Genomic DNA, 21,723 nt, shown 5'->3' with positions numbered 1-21,723 from the left:
AATATGTTATCAAAGATTGCTATTGCCTAAGTTAATCCAAGGTAAATTTATAATCATTTATGCATGTAGTGGTATGCCTAGTTAAATGATGAATTGGCGTACTTTAAATGTTTGAAATTGTTGGAATTGGTTGAGTGTTTTATGTGCAAGTTTTTGGGTGATTTGGGGTGAGAATGAAGCTAGGAAATGACTTCATTTTGTCCATATGGGCAGACACACGGGCGTGTGTCTAGACTGTGTGTGACACATGGCCTGGTAACACGGGCATGTGGTTAGGCCATGTGTCTTTTGCACCTAAATTTTGAGAGAAAGAATGCTCAGAATTGGGTACACGGGCAGAGACATGAGCATGTGTCTCAGCTGAATGTGCCACGCGGCCTAGAACACGAGCGTGTGTCTTGGCCGTGTGAAACTTGCACCTAATTTGAATTAAATTAATTAACCATACGGCCTAGCACACGGGCGTGTGGCATGGTCGTGTGTTCAAGTTAGAGAGTTACATAGGGTCGAACACGGCCTCTAACACGGGCGTGTCCTAGGGTCGCACGGGTGTGTCCCTTGGACCACACGGGCATGGGAGCCCTGCACCTTGGAAAAATTTTGTAATTTCACAAAAATTTCTTGGAGGTCCCGATTAAGTCCTGATTTGATTCTAATGCTCGTATAGGACCTTGAGGGTCCAATTAAGAGACGTTATGAATAATCTCTATTAATGAATAGTGACTTCCATGAATTAATTGAAAAATGTGCTAAATGTTCTAGCAATGCCCCGAAACTCTGTTCCGGCAACGGGTACAGGTTAGGGGTGTTACATGATTTGTGTTTTGGAAATGCTTTACAAAATAAAATAATTAAGACTCCGATGCTAGCCCAAGTGGAAATTTTGAAACTATAAGATTAGAAAATGTAGACTTCTATATTTATTCTGTGTACGTTTCCTGGAAATTAGATATTCTAAAGATTAGTCATAAAATCGATATGGATTTTGGTAACAAGTAAGATAGTGGGGATCAATCCGATAAGACTCTCGAAGAATTGTCTACTTCATCGGGATGTGTGCCTGTTCAAGAGTAGAAGCCAATGTGATTCTGCCAACTTTGGGTAGCGATAACACGTAGCTCGGTACTGAGGCATTGACTCGGGTAGTGAGAGAAGTGCTAGAGCAACTACTTAAAGCTAGGTTAGACAGGCATGGAGAGTTAGTGCAAAGTAGGTGTGTAATTGTAAGAAGAAGAGAGATCGCAGTCCTTTAAGGTTGGAGCCTCAGTCTACAAAGCATGGGAGAACACATTTGAGTGGCAATAAAGGTATTGCGAAAGGTGCTGGTAGTGGTGCAAGCGTTCCATTTTGTGAGCACTATAAGAAGCGCCATCTGGCCAATTTTTGGAAAAAGGTGGGAGTGTGTCTTCAATGGGGGTCCACAAAACATCTAATTTGGGAGTGTCCATGATGACATTGAGACAGGTACGAGTGTAGGTTATTTTGTCATTATGTGTTGTTGCTGTGAATAATTCATTCCACTATTCGTTAGATAACGTTTGAGTGTGTGTGATGAACAAACGAGTAACTGCTTCAGTGGCTAAGTGTTCTAATTGTGTGTTTGAGGTCTTAAGTTTTGTACGGTACTGCTCGGGTTAGAGTGCGCAATGGGAGCATAGTGGTAGACCTAGGGTTAAATGACTGTTCTATTATTGGGAAATTTTAGGGATGAAATTTCTGCAATGAGGGTGAGTTTTAACACCCTAAATTTTGGGTTTAAAAGTTCTTAAGGTTTACATTTAGGGTCTATGCATAGCCCAACAAATTATGTGTGCTTCGGCGTTCTAGTGACAAAATGTGCCTGCTGGTTTGGCGGTTGGTTATGTGTTGGTGTAGCTTGGGGTCTTAGGTTCTAGTCCTCAAGTGTGCTATGAGGGAATTATTTTTTATTTAGCTTTATTTTGTTGAAAATTTTAAAATTTATTTATTTATTTAAATTTGTTTCTTTTCCCTCATTATTTTTTCCACGTTCTCTCCTCTCCCTCACCATCGTTTTTCTTTCTCAATCTTTCATTTCTGAATTTCTTGCGCCTTTTGACAAAAACAAAAGAATAGTTTTGTTTATGATTTTCGAAAAGTTACGATTTCCTTGTCATCAAGTCGGTGTCTGGGTGTACAATTATGAACTAAGGTGTGGGTTTTGAACTTTTCTTTTACATTATTAAAATTGTGAAATGGATATGTGATATTCGATAATTATGGGTGCGTTTCTAAATTGGTTAGTTTTGATATTGGATTCCATGGAGGTTAGTTATGTCTTGAAAACTACGTGAATTAAACCGTAGGTTTTTGGTATTAAAGCGGATAGGAATCATTTTTAAACAATTTCAGGGTAGGTTTTAGATCTACTGATGTTGGGAATGTATTTTGGGAAAGAAAGGCACGATATGTAACCAATTTTGGTATGGTTTCGTGACCACACGAGTGAGCACACGGGCGTGTGTCCCCACACGAGTGATTCACACGACCATGTACATTTTTATTTAGGGTTTTTGGGTAAATTCTGGTGCCACACGGTCGTGGCGATGGTTTGGGGATTTTAGTCGACTTCCACACGGCTGTGTCCCATGGGCACATGGGCGTGTCCATTTGAGGATTAAGGTTTGGATGGTTTGGTGCCACACGTCTTGACCACATGGTCATGTGGCCAATTTAGGGTTCTAGGGATCCCACAGGGGCATGTGTTTTGGACACACGACCATGTCTGGTGGGCACAAGGGTGGATGAGACCCTCACATGGCTGTGTCTGCCCTGTATCCTATTTTAGTAGAAACGGACAGAGAGTTACACTGTCGGATCGCATAGCCATGTTTATGGGCATTAATGGGCATCCATTAAGTGGTTTTTAAATGGTTTAATGAAGGGTAAATTAGTAAATGGATTATTAATGCCATTAATAATAAAGCAAAACAAAATGGTGGCCATTTCTCATCTTCTTCAACCAAACATCAAAAGAAAACAAAGCTTGGAGAGCATTTTAGGGGTCGGCTCTCATTGTCTTTGATTGAGTTATGTTTTGAGCTCAATTTTTTGTGATTTCTATGTTTTTGTAGTCGTTGCTTTGAGTACTAGCTAGCCTGTACTCTAATTTATAAAATTATTGATGATTTTATGAAATGCCATTGATGAATCCATGAGTTTGATGATGTTTGATGATGAATTATACAAGCTTGGTGTTTGATATACATGTTTTGCAAAGTGATTTTTGACAAAAATGTCAAATAGGGATTTATTTATGAAAATGTGAAAATATGTGGTTAAATTGTGAAATAAATGAAAAATATGGGGTGCTAGGGATACTATGGTAATTCGGCTAGCTTGGGTTTAGTTGAAATTGTTGTAAATTGTGTTTTTATGAAATAGGGACTAAATTGAAAAAATATGAAATTATAGGGGTTAATGTGCAAAATTCCCCAAATTGTGTGCTTTGGATGAAATTGAATGAATTGAGGAATAAAAGAGTTAATTTTGAATTTATATAGATTATGAAAGAAAGAAATTGAATTTAGATCGAAGGAAATCGAAAGTTATCGAGTAAATGATCCGATTCATCTATTCCAACTACGAGTAAGTTCGGACGTGATAAATATTGTTACAATTATGTTTTTAATGCCTTAATAATGCATAAATTGTATATATGTGACTACGACTGTGTACGACGACAAATCTATAATATTTGACACTTAATGTGCGTTTCAAAATAGCTTCGGCTATATAAAGCACTTAGTGTGCGAATTGGAATAGCTTCGGCTATATGTGGCACTAAGTCTACGATACTGAGATAGCTTTAATTTAATGTGATGGCACTAAGTGTGCGGTATCGTTATAGCTTCGGCTAATTATTTATGCACAAGTGTGCAAGTTTTTAGAGCATTGAAAGATTTCTGAATGATTTAATGTATTGAACAAAGAGGTGAGAATGAAATAAATAAATACGGGAAAGTACAGGTATGTACAATACCTATGTGGTAGTTGATACTATGTGTATGAAGCTTTATATACATGATAAATGGTCATGGATTAGAATTGAATGATAATTTGAGAACTACTAAGTGTTTATTAATTGATGATTTGTATATTATGAACTGCTGAGTATATTTGGTATGAACTTACTAAGCTATGAAGGTTACTGTGTGTTATTTGTCTTTGTTTTATAGAGTATCGAAGCTAGCTCAGACATCAGGGATAATTGGGAATCATCATCACACTATCGACTACTTGTTGGAATTTTTGGATGCTTGTAAATATGGTATATGGCATGTATAGGCTAGTGAGTTGATGATATGTTTTGAATTATGAATTAAGCCATGAGACTTTTGGCTTGACAATGTTGGTATGTTTTTGGTCATTTAAGTTGGGCTAAGTGTTCTGCATAATGCCTTATACATATTGGTTTGTTTTGGGTATGTTGGTCTTAGTTGTTGATATAGTTTATTGATGTATTTTGTGATATGAAATAGATGATAATATGATGAATTAATGTATATGGAACTTATGCAAGTTGTGATAATTTTGGCATAATGATTTGGTATGTTTTGAATATGGAATTGAGTAGCTAAAATGGTTGATGATAGATGGTATGATATGTGTGTGAATTGGTATGTTTTGAGCTGTCTATAAATGTATAGAAATGGTTCTAAATTGGTTGATATGTGTGCATAAGTGAAGCGTGGAAAATTGGCTTTGCAAATAGCCTATTTTTGTCCACATCGTAGAGACAAGGGCGTGTGTCTTAGCCATGTGCGATACACAGCTATGTTACACGGCCGTGTGTTCCCTGGGGTACCCTTCGAATTAAACTTAGTATACTCTACAGTTTGGACGTAGCCTAGACACACGGGCGTGTCTATTGACTGTGTGAGGCACACGGGCTAGTACATGGACGTGTGGTCAGCCATGTGACCCAAGTTAGTAACCTCCCTAGTTTTCCCACAGCCATGACACACGGGTTTGTCCTTGGCCCTGTGGTGCAAGTCAATATGTATGCCCTATTTTCACACAGCCTGTGACATGGGTGTGTCTGGTGGCCGTGTGATGCACATGGCATATTCACACGGGCATGTGATCCTATAATTAAAGAAAATTTTCTAAGTTTCTTATAGTCTTTAAATGTTATTGGTTTAGTCCCGAACCACTTCTAAGTATGTTTTAAGGTCTCGTAAAGCCTTATAGGGACTTTATTAATGTTTTTGAATTGATCTTGAGTATGAATATATAAATGTATGTGAATGAGGTATGTCGTTTAGTAATGCCTCATAACCCTATTTCGGTTGTGTATACAGGTTAGAGGTGTTACATTTTATTGGTATCAAAGCTACGGTTTAGTCGATTCTAGGACTAACGTAGCGTGTGAGTGTCTAGCTATACATGCCATATATATGAACTACAATAGTGTGATGATTCTTGACAGCTAAAATGTGTTTTTCATATAGCAAACAGATCTCGAGCGAGCAATAGCTGATGATGTGGAAAGTAATGTGCCCGCTGCCGCTCAAGGGGTAGCGTTGGCCGATTCTAAGCCTATTTCAAGTAGCTAAGGGGGAGAGGCTAAGCAAGCCTTCTTCCAAATGATGACTGAGTGGTTCACAGAATCCGTTCGAACGAATCCAGCTACTCAACAACCTCCACGCCCACCTGTTCCTCAACAAGTCCCAGTAGTGCCACAAGTGATAGATCCGATTCGATTGAGTAAGACACCTGTTGATAAGATTCGTAAACACGGGGCTGAAAAGTTTTGGGCTACAGTTAATGATGATGCTGAGAGACTGAGTTTTGGCTCGAGAACACAATCAGAGTATTTGATAAATTGTCCTGTACTCTGGAAGAATGTATCAAATGCGTAGTATCTTTGCTTAGAGCTAATGCATATCATTGGTGGACAACATTGACATCGGTGGTTTCTAGAGAACAGGCTATCTAGGAATTCTTTTAGACTGAGTTTCGAAAAAAGTACATAAGTCAACGATTTATCGATCAGAAACATAAAGAGTTTCTAGAGTTGAATTAGGGTCGAATGACTTTGATAGAATATGAAAGAGAATTTGTACGTTTTAGCAAGTATGCTCGAGAATATGTTACCACTGAAGAGATCATGTGTAAAAGATTTGTTAATGGGTTGAATGAAGATATAAAGCTATTAGTTAGGATACTTGAATTGAAAAAATTTGTAGTACTGGTTAAGAGGGCTTGTAAAGCAGAGGATCTCAGCAAAGAAAAGAGAAAGGCTGATTTAGAGGCAAGAGATTCGAGGAAGAGATCGATGAGTAAATTTTATCATTCCTCGTTGAAGAAATCTAGAAGCTATTTTAACCGATCGACAGCTTCAGTGGGACATCAAAATAGAGATCACGGAAAGCAATACATCAACCCTAAAGCTCAAGCCACATCTGTATCAAGTGTTGGTAACGTAAAAGATGTTAAACCCGAGTGTCAATAGTGTGGAAGACGGTATTTTGGAGATTGTTGGGTGAAATATAATAATAGAACTTGTTACAGTTGTGGTTCATGAGATCACTTTATTAAAGATTGCCCAGGGTTAGCTGAAAAGGATAATGCTCAGAACACGAGGCCGAGTAACACTGCAGTTAGAGGGAGACCATCTTGTATTGTTGGAAATGTGAGTGGTGGTAGAGGTACGACACGAGACACTACTGTGAGATCTAATGCTAGAGCACCTGTACGAGCTTATGTTATTCACGCTCGCAAAGAAGCGTCATCTCCGGACGTTATTATTGGTACTTTTACTCTCTATGATACTAAATTTATTACATTCATAGATCCAGGATCAACTCATTCATATATACGTGTGAATTGAGTATCCAGTAAGACTTTACCTATGGAGTCTACTGAATTTGTAATTAGAGTATCGAACCCCTTAGGCAAGTTTGTGTTGGTTGATAAAGTGTACAAGAACTGTCCATTGATGATTCGGGATATTTGTTTTCCAGCCGATTTGATGTTGTTGCACTTGACGAGTTCGATATAATTCTGGGTATGGATGGGTTAACGTTGCATGATGTTGTCGTGAATTGTAAAACAAAGATGGTAGATTTGAGATGTCAGAATAATGAGATTATCCGAATTGAGTCAGATTATCAGAAACATGTGAGAAAGAGTTCCAAAGCTTATTTTGCTTATGTGCTTGATACGAAAGTGGCTGAAAAGAAGATCGAATCAGTGTCAGTTGTGTGTGAATACCAAGTGGTGTTTCCTAAAGAATTATCGGGTTTACCACCGATCTGAGAGGTTGGGTTTAGTATTGAATTTGTGTCGGGAACGACTCTTATATCGATAGCTCCGTACAAAATGGCTTCGATAGAGTTAAAAGAATTGAAATCTCAGTTACAAGAGTTGATAGATAGAGGACTTGCACGACTGAGTTTTTCACCTTGGGGTGCTTCTGTATTTTTTGTTGAAAAGAAAGATGGCACGATGAGAATGTGTATAGACTACCTACAGCTGAATAAAGTGACTATCAAGAAAAAATGCCCTTTACCTCGAATTGATGATTTGTTTGACCAATTGAAAGCGGCAACAGTGTTTCCAAAGATAGATTTGAGATCGGGCTATTACTAGTTGCGAGTTAAAGACTCTGATGTACCAAAGACTGCATTCAGAACAAGGTATGGTCACTATAAATTTTTGGTTATGCCTTTTGGACTAACGAAATGCACCTGTTGTCTCTATGGACTTAATGAACCGTATTTTTAGATTGTACCTAGATCAATTTGTTGTTGTGTTTATTGATGACATATTGATATCTTCACGAGATGAAATTGAGCATACCGAGCATTTGAGAATTGTATTGCAAACTCTTCATGATAAACAATTATATGTAAAGTTCAGTAAATGTAAATTCTGGTTGAGTGAGGTTGGTTTTCTAGGACATTTTGTATCAGCAACACGTATAAGAGTTGATCCGAGCAAAATTTCTGCAATAATAGATTGGAAGCCTCCGAGAAATGTATTTGAAGTCTACAATTTTTTGGAACTTGCCAGCTATTATAAACAATTTGTGAAAGGCTTTTCAATGATTACAACTCCGATAATGAAATTGCTTTAGAAAGATATAAAGTTTGAATGGTTCGAGAAATGTCAGAAAAGTTTTGACCAGCTAAAAACTCTTTTGACTGAAGCTCCAATGTTAGTACAACCAGAACTCGAGTAAAGAATTTGTAATCTATAGTGATGCATCGTTGAACGTCCTGGGTTGTGTTTTGATACAGGAAGGCAAAGCCATAGCTTATACTTCGAGACAGTTAAAGTCGCATGAAAATAATTATCTGATGCACGGTTTAAAGTTAGCAGCCATTGTGTTTGCATTAAATATTGGCGCCATTATCTGTTCAGTGAGAAATGTCATATTTATTCAAATCACAAGAGTTTAAAATATTTGATGACTCAGAAAGACTTTAATTTGCAACAGCGGAGATGGCTAGAATTGCTAAAAGATTACGAGTTAGTGATTGACTATCATTTGGGAAAAGCAAATGTTGTTACTGATGCATTAAGCCAAAAATCTTTGTTTGCTCTACGTGTAATAAATACTCAGTTGGCTTTTTCTGATGACGGCTCGATAGTAGCTGAGTTGAAAGTGAAACCATTCTTTGTACAGCAGATTTATGAAGCTCAGAAGACTAATAATGAAATGTTAGCTAAAAGAGTTCAATGTGATTGTAACCCTGATTCAGAGTTTCAAGTTGATTCGATGATTGTTTGAGAGTCAGAGGTCGAATATGTGTTCCGAGGAATTCAGAGTTACTTTAGATGATTTTGAATGAAGCACGTAGTAGTCGTTTATCTATTCATTCTAGAAGTACGAAAATGTATAATGATTTGAAACAGCTCTATTAGTGGCATGGTATGAAACATGACATTTCAGAGTTTGTTTCTAAATGTTTGATTTGTCAGGAAGTTAAAGCTGAGCATCAGGTACCGTCTGGTTTATTGCAGCTGATTATGATTCCTGAGTGGAAATGGAATAGAGTAACTATGGATTTTGTTTCGGGTTTGCCCTTATCTCCGAGTAAGAAAGATGCAATCTGGGTTGTTGTTGACCGGTTGACAAAATTAGCTTATTTCATTCCTGTGCATACAGAGTATTCGCTTGACAAACTTGCTGAGTTGTATATCTTTGAGGTTGTGAGATTACACGAAGTACCTATTTCTGTTGTTTTGGATAGAGATTCGAGGTTCACATCGAGGTTTTGGAAGAAACTGGAAGATGCATTGGGTACAAAACTACATTTTAGTAGCGCATTTCACTCACAAACGGATGGTCAATCCGAGTGAGTTATACAGACACTCAAAGATATGTTGAGATGTTGCATTCTGGAAATCAAAGGTATGTGGGAAAAGTATTTACCGTTGATTGAATTTGCGTATAACAATATTTTTCAATCGAATATTAAAATGGCTCCGTTTGAAGCTTTATAGGGTCAGAAGGGTCGAACACCGTTGTACTGGACTGAGCTAAGTGAGAATAATATTCACGGGGTTGATATGATTAGAGAAATAGAAGAAAATTTGAAAGTGATCCGCGATAATTTGAAAGCAGCGTCAGATTGTTAGAAATCATACGACGACTTGAAACGGAAAGATATTGAGTTTCAGATCAAGGATAAAGTGTTTCTGAAAGTTTCACCGTGGCAGAAAATACTTTGATTTGATCGTAAAGGCAAATTGAGTCCGAGAGTCATCGGCCCGTATGAGATTATTGAACAAGTTGGACCAGTTGCTTATCAGCTAGCATTGCCATCTGAGTTAGAAAATATACATAATGTATTTCATGTATCGATGCTACGAAGATACCGATTTGATCCTTCGCATGTTATTTCCCCAAATGAAGTTGAGATTCAATTAGATTTATCGTACAATGAAGAACCGATTCAAATTCTAGCTCGTGAGATCAAAGAGCTGAGAAATAAAAGAATAGCATTCGTAAAGTATTATGGCATCGACACAGGGTAGAAGAAGCTACGTGGGAACCCGAGGATTCTATGAGAAAGCAATATCCAAACCTATTTACTGGTAAGATTTTCGAGGACGAAAATCCCTTGTAACAACTCCATTTTAGCTAAATCGGAACAATGATTTTGGAACCACAAATCCAATATCGTAAAATTATTTTAATATTATTTTTGGTGTTTATAGTATGTGATTATATATGTGTGAAAGTTTTGTATGATAATTTTATAGTTTAAGTGGTTACTTTGAGAAAAAGGACTTAATTGCGTAAAATGCAAGAGTTGCATTATATATGTTAAAAGTGTTTAATTGCTATGGTTTGTTAATTATGAGGACATTATGATGTTATTATTTCATTGATAATGTTTATGGACATTAATGGGCATCCATTAAGTGGTTTTTAAATTGTTCAATGAAAGGTAAATTAGCAAATGGATTATTAACGCCATTAATAATAAACCAAAACAAAATGGTGGCCATTTCTCATCTTCTTTAACCGAACATCAAAAGAAAATAAAGCTTGGAGAGCATTTTAGGGTTTTGCTCTCATTGTCTTTGATTGAGGTATGTTTTGAGCTCGTTTTTTTATGATTTCTATGTTTTTGTGATTGTTGCTTTGAGTACTAGCTAGTCCGTACTCTAATTTCTGAAATTGTTGATGATTTTCTGAAATGCCATTGATGAATCCATGAGTTTTATGATGTTTGACGATGAATTATACAAGCTTGGTGTTTGATATACATGTTTTGTAAAGTGTTTTTTGACAAAAATGTCAAATAGGGATCTCTTTGTGAAAATGTGAAAATATGTGGTTAAATTGTGAAATAAATGAAAAATATGGGGTGCTAGGGGTACTATGGTAATTCGCTAGCTTGGGTTTAGTTGAAATTTTTGTAAAGTGTGTTTTTATGAAATATGGACTAAATTGAGAAAATGTGAAATTATAGGGGTTAATGTGTAAAATTTCCTTGGATGAAATTGAATGAATTGTTGAATAAAGGAGTTAATTTTGAATTTATATAGATTATGAAAGAAAGAAATTGGATTTAGATCGAGGGAAATCGAAAGTTATCGAATAATCGATCCGATTCATCTATTCTGACTACGAGGTAAGTTCGTACGTTATAAGTATTGTTACAATTATGTTTGTAATGCTTTAATAATGCATAAATTGTATAAATAAGACTACGACTGTGTACTACGACAAATCTACTATATTTTGCACTTAATGTGTGCTTCGAAATAGCTTCAGCTATATAAAGCACTTAGTGTGCGAATTGAATAGCTACAGCTATATGTGGCACTAAGTGTGCGATTCCAAGATAGCTTCGGTTTAATATGATGGCACTAAGTATGCGATATCATTATAGCTTCGGCTAATTATTTATGTACTAAATGTGCGAGTTCTTAGAGCATTGAAAGATTTTCGAATAATTTAACGTATTAAACAAAGATGTGAGAATGAAATAAATAAATACGGGAAAGTATAGGTACATATGATACCTATGTGGTAGTTGATATTATGTGTGTGAAGCTTGATGAATTTGTATATACATGATAAATGGTCATGGATTAGAATTGAATGATGATTTGAGAACTACTAAGTGTTTATTAATTGACAATTTGTTTATTATAAACTGCTGAGTATATTTGGTATGAACTTACTAAGCTTTGAAGCTTACTGTGTGTTATTTGTCTTTGTTTTATAGAGTATCGAAGCTAGCTCGAACATCGGGGATCATCGGGAATCATCATCACACTATCGACTACTTTTTGGTGTTTTTGGATGCTTGTAAATATGGTATATGGCATGTATAGGCTAGTGAGTTGATGATATGCTTTGAATTATGATTTAAGCCATGAGATTTGGCTTACTTTTGGCTTGAAATTGTTGGTATTTTTTTTTGTCATTTAAGTTGGGCTAAGTGTTGTGCATAATGCCTTATATATATTGGCTTGTTTTGGGTATGTTGGCCTTAGTTATTGATATAGTTTAATGATGTGGTTTGTGATATGAAATAGATAATAATATGATGAATTAATGTTTATGGAACTTATGCAAGTTGTGATAATTTTGGCATAATGATTTGGTATGTTTTGAAGTGGAATTGAGTAGTTAGAATGGTTGATGATAGATGGTATGATATGTGTATGAATTGGTATGTTTTGGGCTATCTATAAATGTATGGAAATGGTTTTAAATTGGTTGCTATTTGTGCATAAGTGAAGGGTGGCAAATTGGCTTTACAAATAGCCTATTTTTGTCCACACGGGCAGAGACACAGGCATGTGTCTCAGTCGTGTGCGACACACGGCTATGCTACACGGCTGTGTGTCCCCTGGGGTACCTTTTGAATTAAAGTCAGTATACCCTATAGTTTAGACACATCCTAGACACACGGGCGTGTCTATTAACCGTGTGAGGAACAGGGGCTGACACATGGGCGTGTGGTTGGCCGTGTGACCCAAGTCAGTAACATCCCTAGTTTTCCCATGGCCATGGCACACGAGCGTGTCCTCGCCCGTGGGGTGCAAGTCAGTATATATGCCCTATTTTCACACGGCCTATACACGGGCGTGTTTGGTGGCCATGTAACATCCCGAAATAGGGCCTAAATGGAATAGTAGTTGCGAAACCACAAATCCAAGATAGAAAAGTTTATTGCGATTAATTTTATGATTTACCAAGTGATTAGATGCATGTGTTAGAATACCGATAAGAAATTTCAGTGATTGCATGTCCAATTTGCATATTACGGCTTAATTGCAAAAGTTGATAAATATGAGTTCTAAATGCTAAGGGATTAAATTAAAGTGCATAATTGAAGTAGAGGTCCTTAAATGGAATTAGACCATTATATTTTCATGGACAAAAATGGATATACATAGGTAGAAATAACAAAAAATTTTAATGAAGGGCCTTTGAGTAAAGTGTCAAATAAAAGAATTAGAAAGGGAAAAAGATGGCAAAAATGTGCTCATCTTCTTTCTTAGGCCAAATGTCAAAGGTTCTCCATAGCTAGGGTTTGTTTTAAGCTTCCAAGCTCCATAGTAAGTGATTCCAAGCCCCGTTTTTAATGTTATTTACGTTTTTTGAGTCCCGGTAACTTGATTAAGCTTATTCTAGCAATAAGTTAACCTAGGGTTTATATTTGGAAAAATATCCATAGATGAAATGTGTTTATTTTCATGTTTTATGGTAGAATACGAAGATTGAAATTGTGTTAAACAACCTTTGTTAAGCGATTTTACGTGAAAACGAGTAAAATGACATAATCGGTAAAAATACCTAATGTTCATAAGTACATGATGGAGTGAGAATTTGATGTTGCCATAGAAGGGAAAATGATCAGCATGTCATAAAACATAAGAAATAGGATGAAGTTTAATTTCCGAGCCTTGGGGCAAAAGTGTAAATATGTAAAAGTTTAGGGGAAAAAGTGTACTTTTGCAAAAGTATGAATCAAGGACTATTTTAATAAATGTGAGTATTAAATAAGCTAAAATTGTTATTATAGATCAAGAAGAACGAAATCCGAAGTTAGACCGAGGAAAGAAAAAGATAGTGGACTAAATCGATATAGTTGATCCTATTTTGTTTCGAGGTAAGTTTTTGGTAAATAAATGCAATATTCCATTATTTTATGTTAATGTTGTTAATTTCCAGCATGTGTATATTTATTTTATGAAATTATTCAAAGAAGACTCAAGCATGAATTGACGGAGAAATAATTTCAGAAAGTCCCGGTTGAACCTTAGGAATGTGTAGGATACAAATGTCATGACATTATGGTTTAAGGATACCATGTAAGATCATGCTAAGGCGTGGCAATTGGTAAGGTTTCTAAGGCAAGGATACTATGTAAGACCATGTCAAGACATGGCATTGATAAGTTACTATAAGGCAAAGGTCCCATGTAAGACCATGCCAAGGCATGGCATTGGTGAGTTCATAAGGCAAGGATACCATGTAAGACCATGTCGAGACATGGCAATGGTAAGTTTCAAAGGGATACCACGTAAGACCATGACAAGTCATGGCAATGGTAAGGTACCCATGTATCCTTAGTATTCCAAGTGGTTCAATGGGAAAATTTAAAGAGAATATCAAGGTAAGTAAGGTAAGACGAGTTATACTAAAAAGGTAAGACAAGTTCATACTAGAAGAGCAAAGGTAAGTATATAATGTTCATGTATGCTTGATAAGTAAAAAGGTAAATAAAATGTATTAATGAATTTGATTAAGTAAGTAAGTATTTAAGTAAGTGAGTAAGTGAAGAAGTTTAAAATATGTCTATGACAATTAATGAAGTTGCATTAAGTAGTATCATGCCAAGTAGTAAGATAATTCTTATGAATGTTGTTATTTAATTGCATGCAAACTTACTAAGCTTAATGCTTACCCCCTTTATTTTCCTTCTTTTTATAGTTTTGTCAAGCTAACTCGAGGATCGTAAAGTATCTCAGAGGTCCGGGCACACTATCACAAGGATTATTTTGGTATAGCTAGACGTTTCATTTTGAGTATTACATGAATAACATCGTAGCCATTTTGTGTGTATGATCTTATTATATGGATAATGAATGGTATGTAAATGATAGATAATGATTAACTATTGGAATGGCTAATCAAGGACATGTTTGATGTTGTGTGTGCCTAAATGCTAGTTATTCCATGGAAATCATGAAAAAGGTGAAATTAGCATTAAAACAGTATCAGACAGTAGTAATGACGTGAATTTGAAAAATCACTAAAAATAGTAGAAATGTATTTAGATAGTGAATTAGATATAAAATTCAAGAGTATTGAGTCTATTTTCATATGAAAGAAACAAAGTAAATAAAGGAGTCGTATTTAATGAGATATTTAAATTTTGGTGAGATAGGGTCAGAGTGATTTCTGAATCCCCTGTTCTGACTTTAGAAATTCACTAAATTGTACAAAAATATTTAGAAGTTGTAATTTATATGTATAGATTCCTTATTGAGTCTAATTTTAAAGAAATAAACATCATGGTTATTTGAATTCTGTACAGGGAGAAAATTAATTCGTAGGTAATAGAGGTTAGAGCAGCCAAACACTGAAATAGAGAAAACTTTAACTAATAAACTGTACTAATTGGCTAGACCAAAAATTCTGAAACAATTTTAGTAAGAAGACATGTGAGTCTAGTTGCAGAGAAAATTTACGGATTTCAATTTTGAGTTTCGTAACTCAAGTTATGATTTATTTAGTGACTATGACGCAGATGGACAGTTTATTTATGAAAGATGAAATAAATTGTTTTGATTTGTTTAAGTGATCGAAAAATTTTTATTAATTCCGGTTTGTTCTCGAATCTTTTCAATTTCATGTTTTAGGGTCTCGAGGACCATTTTTAGGGACATATTGAATGAATGAATGAATTTAAATTAATTTTAAAAGTAAATTTTTATGCCCCGAATTAGTAAGCTAAGTCCGGTAACGCCTCGTGCTCGACTCCGGTGACGGTCTCGGGTAAGGGGTGTTATATTTATTGGTATCAGAGTGAAGATTTAGTCAGTTCTCAAAATATTTAGTATGAGTAAGAGTCTATCTATACATGTCATACTTATATGTTGATAGTGTGACGACTCCTAACGATTTTAAAATGTTTTCTTTTATAGTTATGGATCCCAAACAAGCTATTGCAGATGATGTAGAGAGTAAAGCGCCTGCGCCCACTCCCCCAGAAGGGACGGTGCCACTAGATAGTAGTGAAAGGCCCGTTACAGTTAGTTAGTGAGGAGGGGCTCGAGAAGCCTTCTTCCAAGCTATGAATGAAGAGTTTGCCGAGTTCGTTCGTACGAATCCGGCTGTTAGACCTCCTCCCCCTCATGATCCTCAGACAACCCATGTTGTAATAGCCCAAAATTGGGTTTAGTTGGAACAGAGGTTTCGGGACCACAAAATTCGAGAGAGAAATACTTATTTTATGATTATTTTGAAGTCTATGATATGATTGCATGATTGTATGAAAATTTCGTGAAGAAATTCTATGCATAAATTGCTCAATTTGAAGTTAGGGACTAAATTGAATAAGTTGCAAAACTTGCATTCTAGAAGTTTCTAGTATGAAATTGCTTTTAAATATTAATTAGGAGGTCTTAAATATAAATTTTACCAATTTCTAAGTGATGGACAAAAATTGGACATGGATGGAAATTTTGAAAGTTTAGTAAGGAAGGGCATTTTGGTCATTTGGTAATTAAAAGAAATAAAAAGAGAAAATAAAGCCAAAATTGACTCATCTTTTTCATGGAGGCCGAAATTAGCATGGGGGAAGCCATGGGTAGGGTTTTAAAGCTTTCCAAGCTCAATAGTAAGTCTGTTCTAACCTCGTTTTTCAAGTTCTTTACGTTTTTGGAATCCTGGTAATTTGATTAAGCTTATTCTAGCAATAATTTAAGCTAGGGTTCATATTTGGAAAAATACCCATAGGTGAAATGTGTTTATTTTGTTGTTTTATGATAGAATATGATGTTTTAAATTATGTTAGACAACTTGTGCTACTCGGTTTTGAGTGAAAACGAGTAAAAGGGCTTAATCGGTAAAAATACCTAATAGTCATAAGTATATGTTAGAGTGAGAATTTGATGTTTTCATAGAAGGGAAAAGTGATCAGCATGTCATAAAACATAAGAATAAGGGATGAAGTTTAATTCCCGAGCCTAGGGGCAAAAGTGTAAAAATGCAAAAGTTTAGGGGAAAAATTGTAATTTTTCCAAAGTTTGTGTTAAGGACTGTTTTGAATATTACATTAATTAAATAAGTAAAATATGATGTTTTAGATCCCAGAAAATGAGATTTGAACCTAGAATGAGAGAAAAATCGAAAGTTGGGAAAGTTGGTAAAATGGCCGTTTTAGTATCGAGGTAAGTTCATATGTATAATAAGCATTAATTTATGCATGTTTCAATGTAAAAATTATATATTTATTGTAATTTCCGAGGTGTTGAAAATATGTAAGTTGGTATGATAATAATACAGCAATAATGCTATAATTTATATTTGAAAGTTAAATTTAGTGAATTAATTAAATTATGTTAAATTAAATGATTAAGGTGCCAAGTTTATGAATTGATTTAAAAATATGTCTATGGTACATGAAGTGCATTGAATTATCATACATAAATGTGATTTCTATAATTATGGATATTATGGGAAATTGTAAGTTCATATGATTTTTAATAAGGCAATGTGTAATTTAATGTTATTGCCTTGATATTAAATGAGATGTAAGTTTATATGTAAGTAATACATTAATATTACTTGTATTATGATATTTTATAATAATATTGGAAATATGTTTGTAGATAATTACTTGATTGGTGAAATTGTTGGAAAAGAGAGAAATCCCGGTTGAACCTTTGGAAAGATTGGATGATACAGATAGTATGTAGCTAGGTCACATGTATGGTGCTGAGTGCACATCATGTGTACAAGAGAGCTACAAGACATTATGATGTAGCTAGGTCGCATGAGTGATACTATGTGTACACCATGTAGACAAGAGAGCTACGGGATATATGTAGCTAGGTCGCATGCGTGGTTCCAGGTGAAGGACACCATGTAGACAAGAGAGCTACGAGATAAATTGGCTAGGTCACATGGGTGGTACTGAATGTTCACCATGTGTACAAGAGAGCCGAACTATATGCTGGGTGGAGCTATGTGCTGAAACCACCAAGTATCGAGGATTGATCCGAAGTGTTGAACGGGAGACTCTCTATGTATTGCTTTGTGAGTTTTGTGATGAATAAGTGCAGGAACTTGGTTATGTGAATGATGTGTTCATTAAGTGACCAGGATGTGGTAAGGTTATAAACAAGTAAATTATACATGAGGATGATTTTATGGTGACCTTGTGATCATGGGACTATACTCATGATGTATGAAATGTGGTGAAAATGATTTGTGATATGTATGTTAAAATAAGGTTAATACAAAGAAAGTGTGAAAGAGTGAATTAGCAGTAAAACTGTTTTGGACAGTAGCAGTGATGTGATTTTGAAAAATCACAAAAAATAGTAGAAATTGAATCAGAGACTGAATGAGATATCAAATTAAATCTTAATGAGTCTATTTTAATATAAAAGAAACAGAGCAAGAAAAGGAGTTTTATATTTTGAGATATTTATGTTTTTGTGAGACTGGTTTAGAATGATTACGTGATCCCCTGTTCTGACTTTGGAAAATCCCAAAAATTTGGATAAAAATAATTAGAGGCTTAAACTTATATTTTTAAATTCCATAATGAGTATATTTTCAAGATAAATCAACAAGAACATTATTCGAGTTTTGTACTGTGACATAATTAATTTTTAGTGAAGAGAGGTCAGAACTGTCAGAATGTGAAACAGGGGAAAATTTAATGAATAAACTGTACCAATTGGCTAAACCAAAAATTATGAAAATTTTATGGTCGAAATATATGTGAGTCTAGTTTCAGGGGAAATTTACGGATCTTAATTTTGAGCTCTTTAGCTCGAATTATAAATAAGTAAGTGACTATGACTCTTGTGGATAGTTTGATGTGAGCATTTATTAGTAAATTGCGAAATCGTACTTACAAGAATGCTATATACATTAAGGATGTGGAATGGAGAGGAGGAGGAGGAAAATAAATATATGTGGAATACATGGAAACTATGGTATATGAAATATTGATATAATGAAATAAATGATATGTGTTTATAAGAAAACAGAAAGAGAATGATATGTATATATATATGACTAGTCTCAATGTAATGCTTGTTAGGTATGGAGTTGAATTGAAATGTTTCAGGCAAACATGTTATTTTGCGCATCTGAATTGTGGTATTTTATAAAGATATGATCTAGTTTTAAATATGAATGCTTGATGATTAAGCTGAAGATATTTGGTAAAATGATAATCTTGGTATAAATGTATAAGTGGTACTATAATAAACAAGGTAAAATGAGTATGAGAGACACATGTATGATGACATACAAATGCTATGTTAGTGGTTTAATTGAGAATATTTAATCATTAAATGAATACCATGTTATATGCTTTTGATTTTGTATAAGTGTGTAAGAGATTAAGGTTGACCAAAGCTTGGAAAATAGCCTAGGTATATTCCACACAGGCAGAGACATGACCATGTGTCTCAGCCGTGTATGGAACACGACTTTGGGACACGGGCGTGTGGAACCTTAAAGCATGAAATTTCTAAGATTTTTGTAAGTTCTCAGTTTAGTCTCGAACCCTTTCTAAAGTATGTTTTGGGCTTCGTAGACTCAAATAAGGGACTTTGTGTAAGTGAATGAACGTTTTGAAATATAAATGAAATTTTATGGCCCGTATTTTAGTTTAATGTTTGTATGTTTGTCCGATAACGCCTCGTACCTTATCTCGGCCTCGGGTATAGGTAAGGGGTGTTACACATGTAGCTCCCCCAGTCACAGGTACGATTGTGAGAGAAAAGTCACCAGTTGATAAAATCAGAAAACAATGAGCCGAAGAGTTTCAAGCTACAAAAGATGATGATGCAGAAAAGGCAGAATTTTGGCTCGAGAATACTATCAGAGTCTTTGATGAGTTATCCTGCACACCTAAGAAATGTATGAAATGTGTTGTATCACTTCTTAGACATTTGGCCTACCATTGGTGGAAGACACTTGTATCAGTTGTACCGAAAAAGAGAGTCACTTGGGATTTCTTTCAGGAGGAATTCCGTAAAAAGTACATCAGTCAGAGGTTTGTTGACCAGAAAAGAAAAGAGTTTCTAAAGTTGAAATAGGTCAATATGATAGTGACTGAATATGAGCACAAGTTTGTTAGACTTAGCAATTATGCTTGAGAGTGTGTGTCTACAGAGGCTATTATGTGCAAAAGATTTGAGGATGGGCTTAATGATGATATCCAATTTTCGGTTGGTGTCCTAAAAATAAAAGAGTTTGTTGTCTTAGTTGAGAGAGCCTATAAGGCAGAGGAGCTGCTAAAAAGAAAGAGAAAAGTTGAAATTAAGACGCAAGACACGAAGAAAAGACCAATGAGCAAGTCATTTCAATCTACATCCAAGAGGCCTAGAGAGTTCTCCACTAGATCTAATTTTTCAACTGGATATTCTAGCCGAAACAGAGGCAGAAGATTTATGAGTTCGAAAGCTCAGACCACTTCGATTGCAAGTGTTGGTAGTGTCCAACCTAATAGACCAGAGTATCCCCGATGTGGTCAATGTCACTCAGGTTAGTGTCGAGCAATTGAGACAAGTTGTTTTCGATGTGGTGCACCAGACCATTTTATTCGAGAGTGTCCCGAGATGATTAAAAGAGAAGCAATACCGAGTGTAAGATCAGGCAATGCTCTTGTCAGAGGCAAACCACTGAGAAATCTGGGAGTTGGGGCAAGTAATAGAGGTGCATCTAGAGATTCAAGAGTGAGGCAAGATGTTGGAGCACCAGCGAGGACCTATGCTATCCATGCTCACGAAGAGGCATCCTCCCCCGATGTGATTACGGGTACATTTTCTCTCCATGATACTAGAGTTATTGCTTTGATTGATCCGGGTTCGACCCATTCATATGTTTGCATGAAATTGATGCCTAGTATGTGTATGACTATAGAATCTATAGAATTTGTGATTAAAGTATCGAATCCATTAGGCAAGCATGTATTAGTAGATAAAGTATGTAGAAATTGCCCTTTGATGATTAGAGGTCACCGTTTCCCGGCCGATCTTATGTTGTTGTCGTTTGATGAATTTGATGTGATTCTTGGTATGGATTGGTTGACTACACATGATGTGATAGTGAATTGTGGAAAGAAATTCATTGAGTTGAAATGTGAAAATGGTGAAATTTTTCGGGTTCATTCAGAAGAGTCAGATAGTTCATTTGCCATGATTTCTGTTATGTCTGCCCAGAATTTTTTGATAAAAGGGTATGATGCTTATCTTGCTTTTGTGTTGAACACTAAAGATCTAGAATTGAAAATTGAATCAGTGCTTGTGGTATGTGAGTTTCCCGATGTGTTTTCAGAAGAACTACCAGGTTTGCCTCCTGTTAGAGAAGTTTAGTTTGGTATTGAGTTGATTCCAGGTACCACACCCATTTCTATTGCTCCTTATAGAATGGCCCTGATGGAATTGAAAGAATTGAAAGCTAAGTTGCACGAATTAATAGATAAAGGCTTTATAAGACCCAGTAGTTCACCATGGGGTGCACCAGTGCTATTTGTGAAAAAGAAAGACGGATCATGAGATTGTGCATAGATTATCGGCAGCTTAACAAGGTAACAGTAAAGAACAAGTATCCACTGCCTAGAATTGATGATTTGTTTGATCAATTGAAGGGAGCCACTGTGTTCTCTAAGATAGATTTAAGATCCGGATATTATCAGTTGCTAGTTAAAGAGTCAGATGTCTCGAAGACTACTTTCCGGACCAGGTATGGTCATTATGAGTTCCTTGTAATGCCATTTGGCTTAACTAATGCTCCTTCCATTTTCATGGACTTAATGAATCGAATTTTCAGACTGTACTTGGATAAGTTTGTAGTTGTGTTCATTGATGATATCTTTATTTATTCTTAAGATGAGCAGAGCATGCAGAGCATTTGAGAACAGTTTTACAGATTCTGAGAGATAATCAGTTGTATGTCAAGTTCAGTGAAAGTGAGTTCTGGTTACGAGAAGTTGGTTTTCTTGGACATATTGTCTCAGGTGAAGGTAT

At 35.6% G+C, this 21,723-nt stretch overlaps 1 protein-coding gene across 1 annotated transcript in view; it reads left to right on the top strand.

Moving 5' to 3' along the window:
* Window positions 1-5,257: 5,257 nt before the first annotated feature.
* The window catches only part of LOC121205978 (uncharacterized), a 53,655-nt gene continuing 37,189 nt past the window's right edge, over window positions 5,258-21,723 (top strand). The window contains exons 1-3 of the mRNA XM_041076127.1: window positions 5,258-5,272; window positions 5,472-5,568; window positions 6,573-6,773. Coding sequence (XP_040932061.1) covers window positions 5,258-5,272; window positions 5,472-5,568; window positions 6,573-6,773 — 313 coding nt within the window. The remainder of the gene's footprint in view (window positions 5,273-5,471; window positions 5,569-6,572; window positions 6,774-21,723) is intronic.

The sequence above is a fragment of the Gossypium hirsutum genome, chromosome A09, assembly GCF_007990345.1.
Source record: "Gossypium hirsutum isolate 1008001.06 chromosome A09, Gossypium_hirsutum_v2.1, whole genome shotgun sequence".
Lineage (NCBI taxonomy): Eukaryota > Viridiplantae > Streptophyta > Magnoliopsida > Malvales > Malvaceae > Gossypium > Gossypium hirsutum.
The sequence above is the reverse complement of the archived record's forward strand: the minus strand, read 5'-3'. Positions and strand labels throughout refer to the sequence as shown.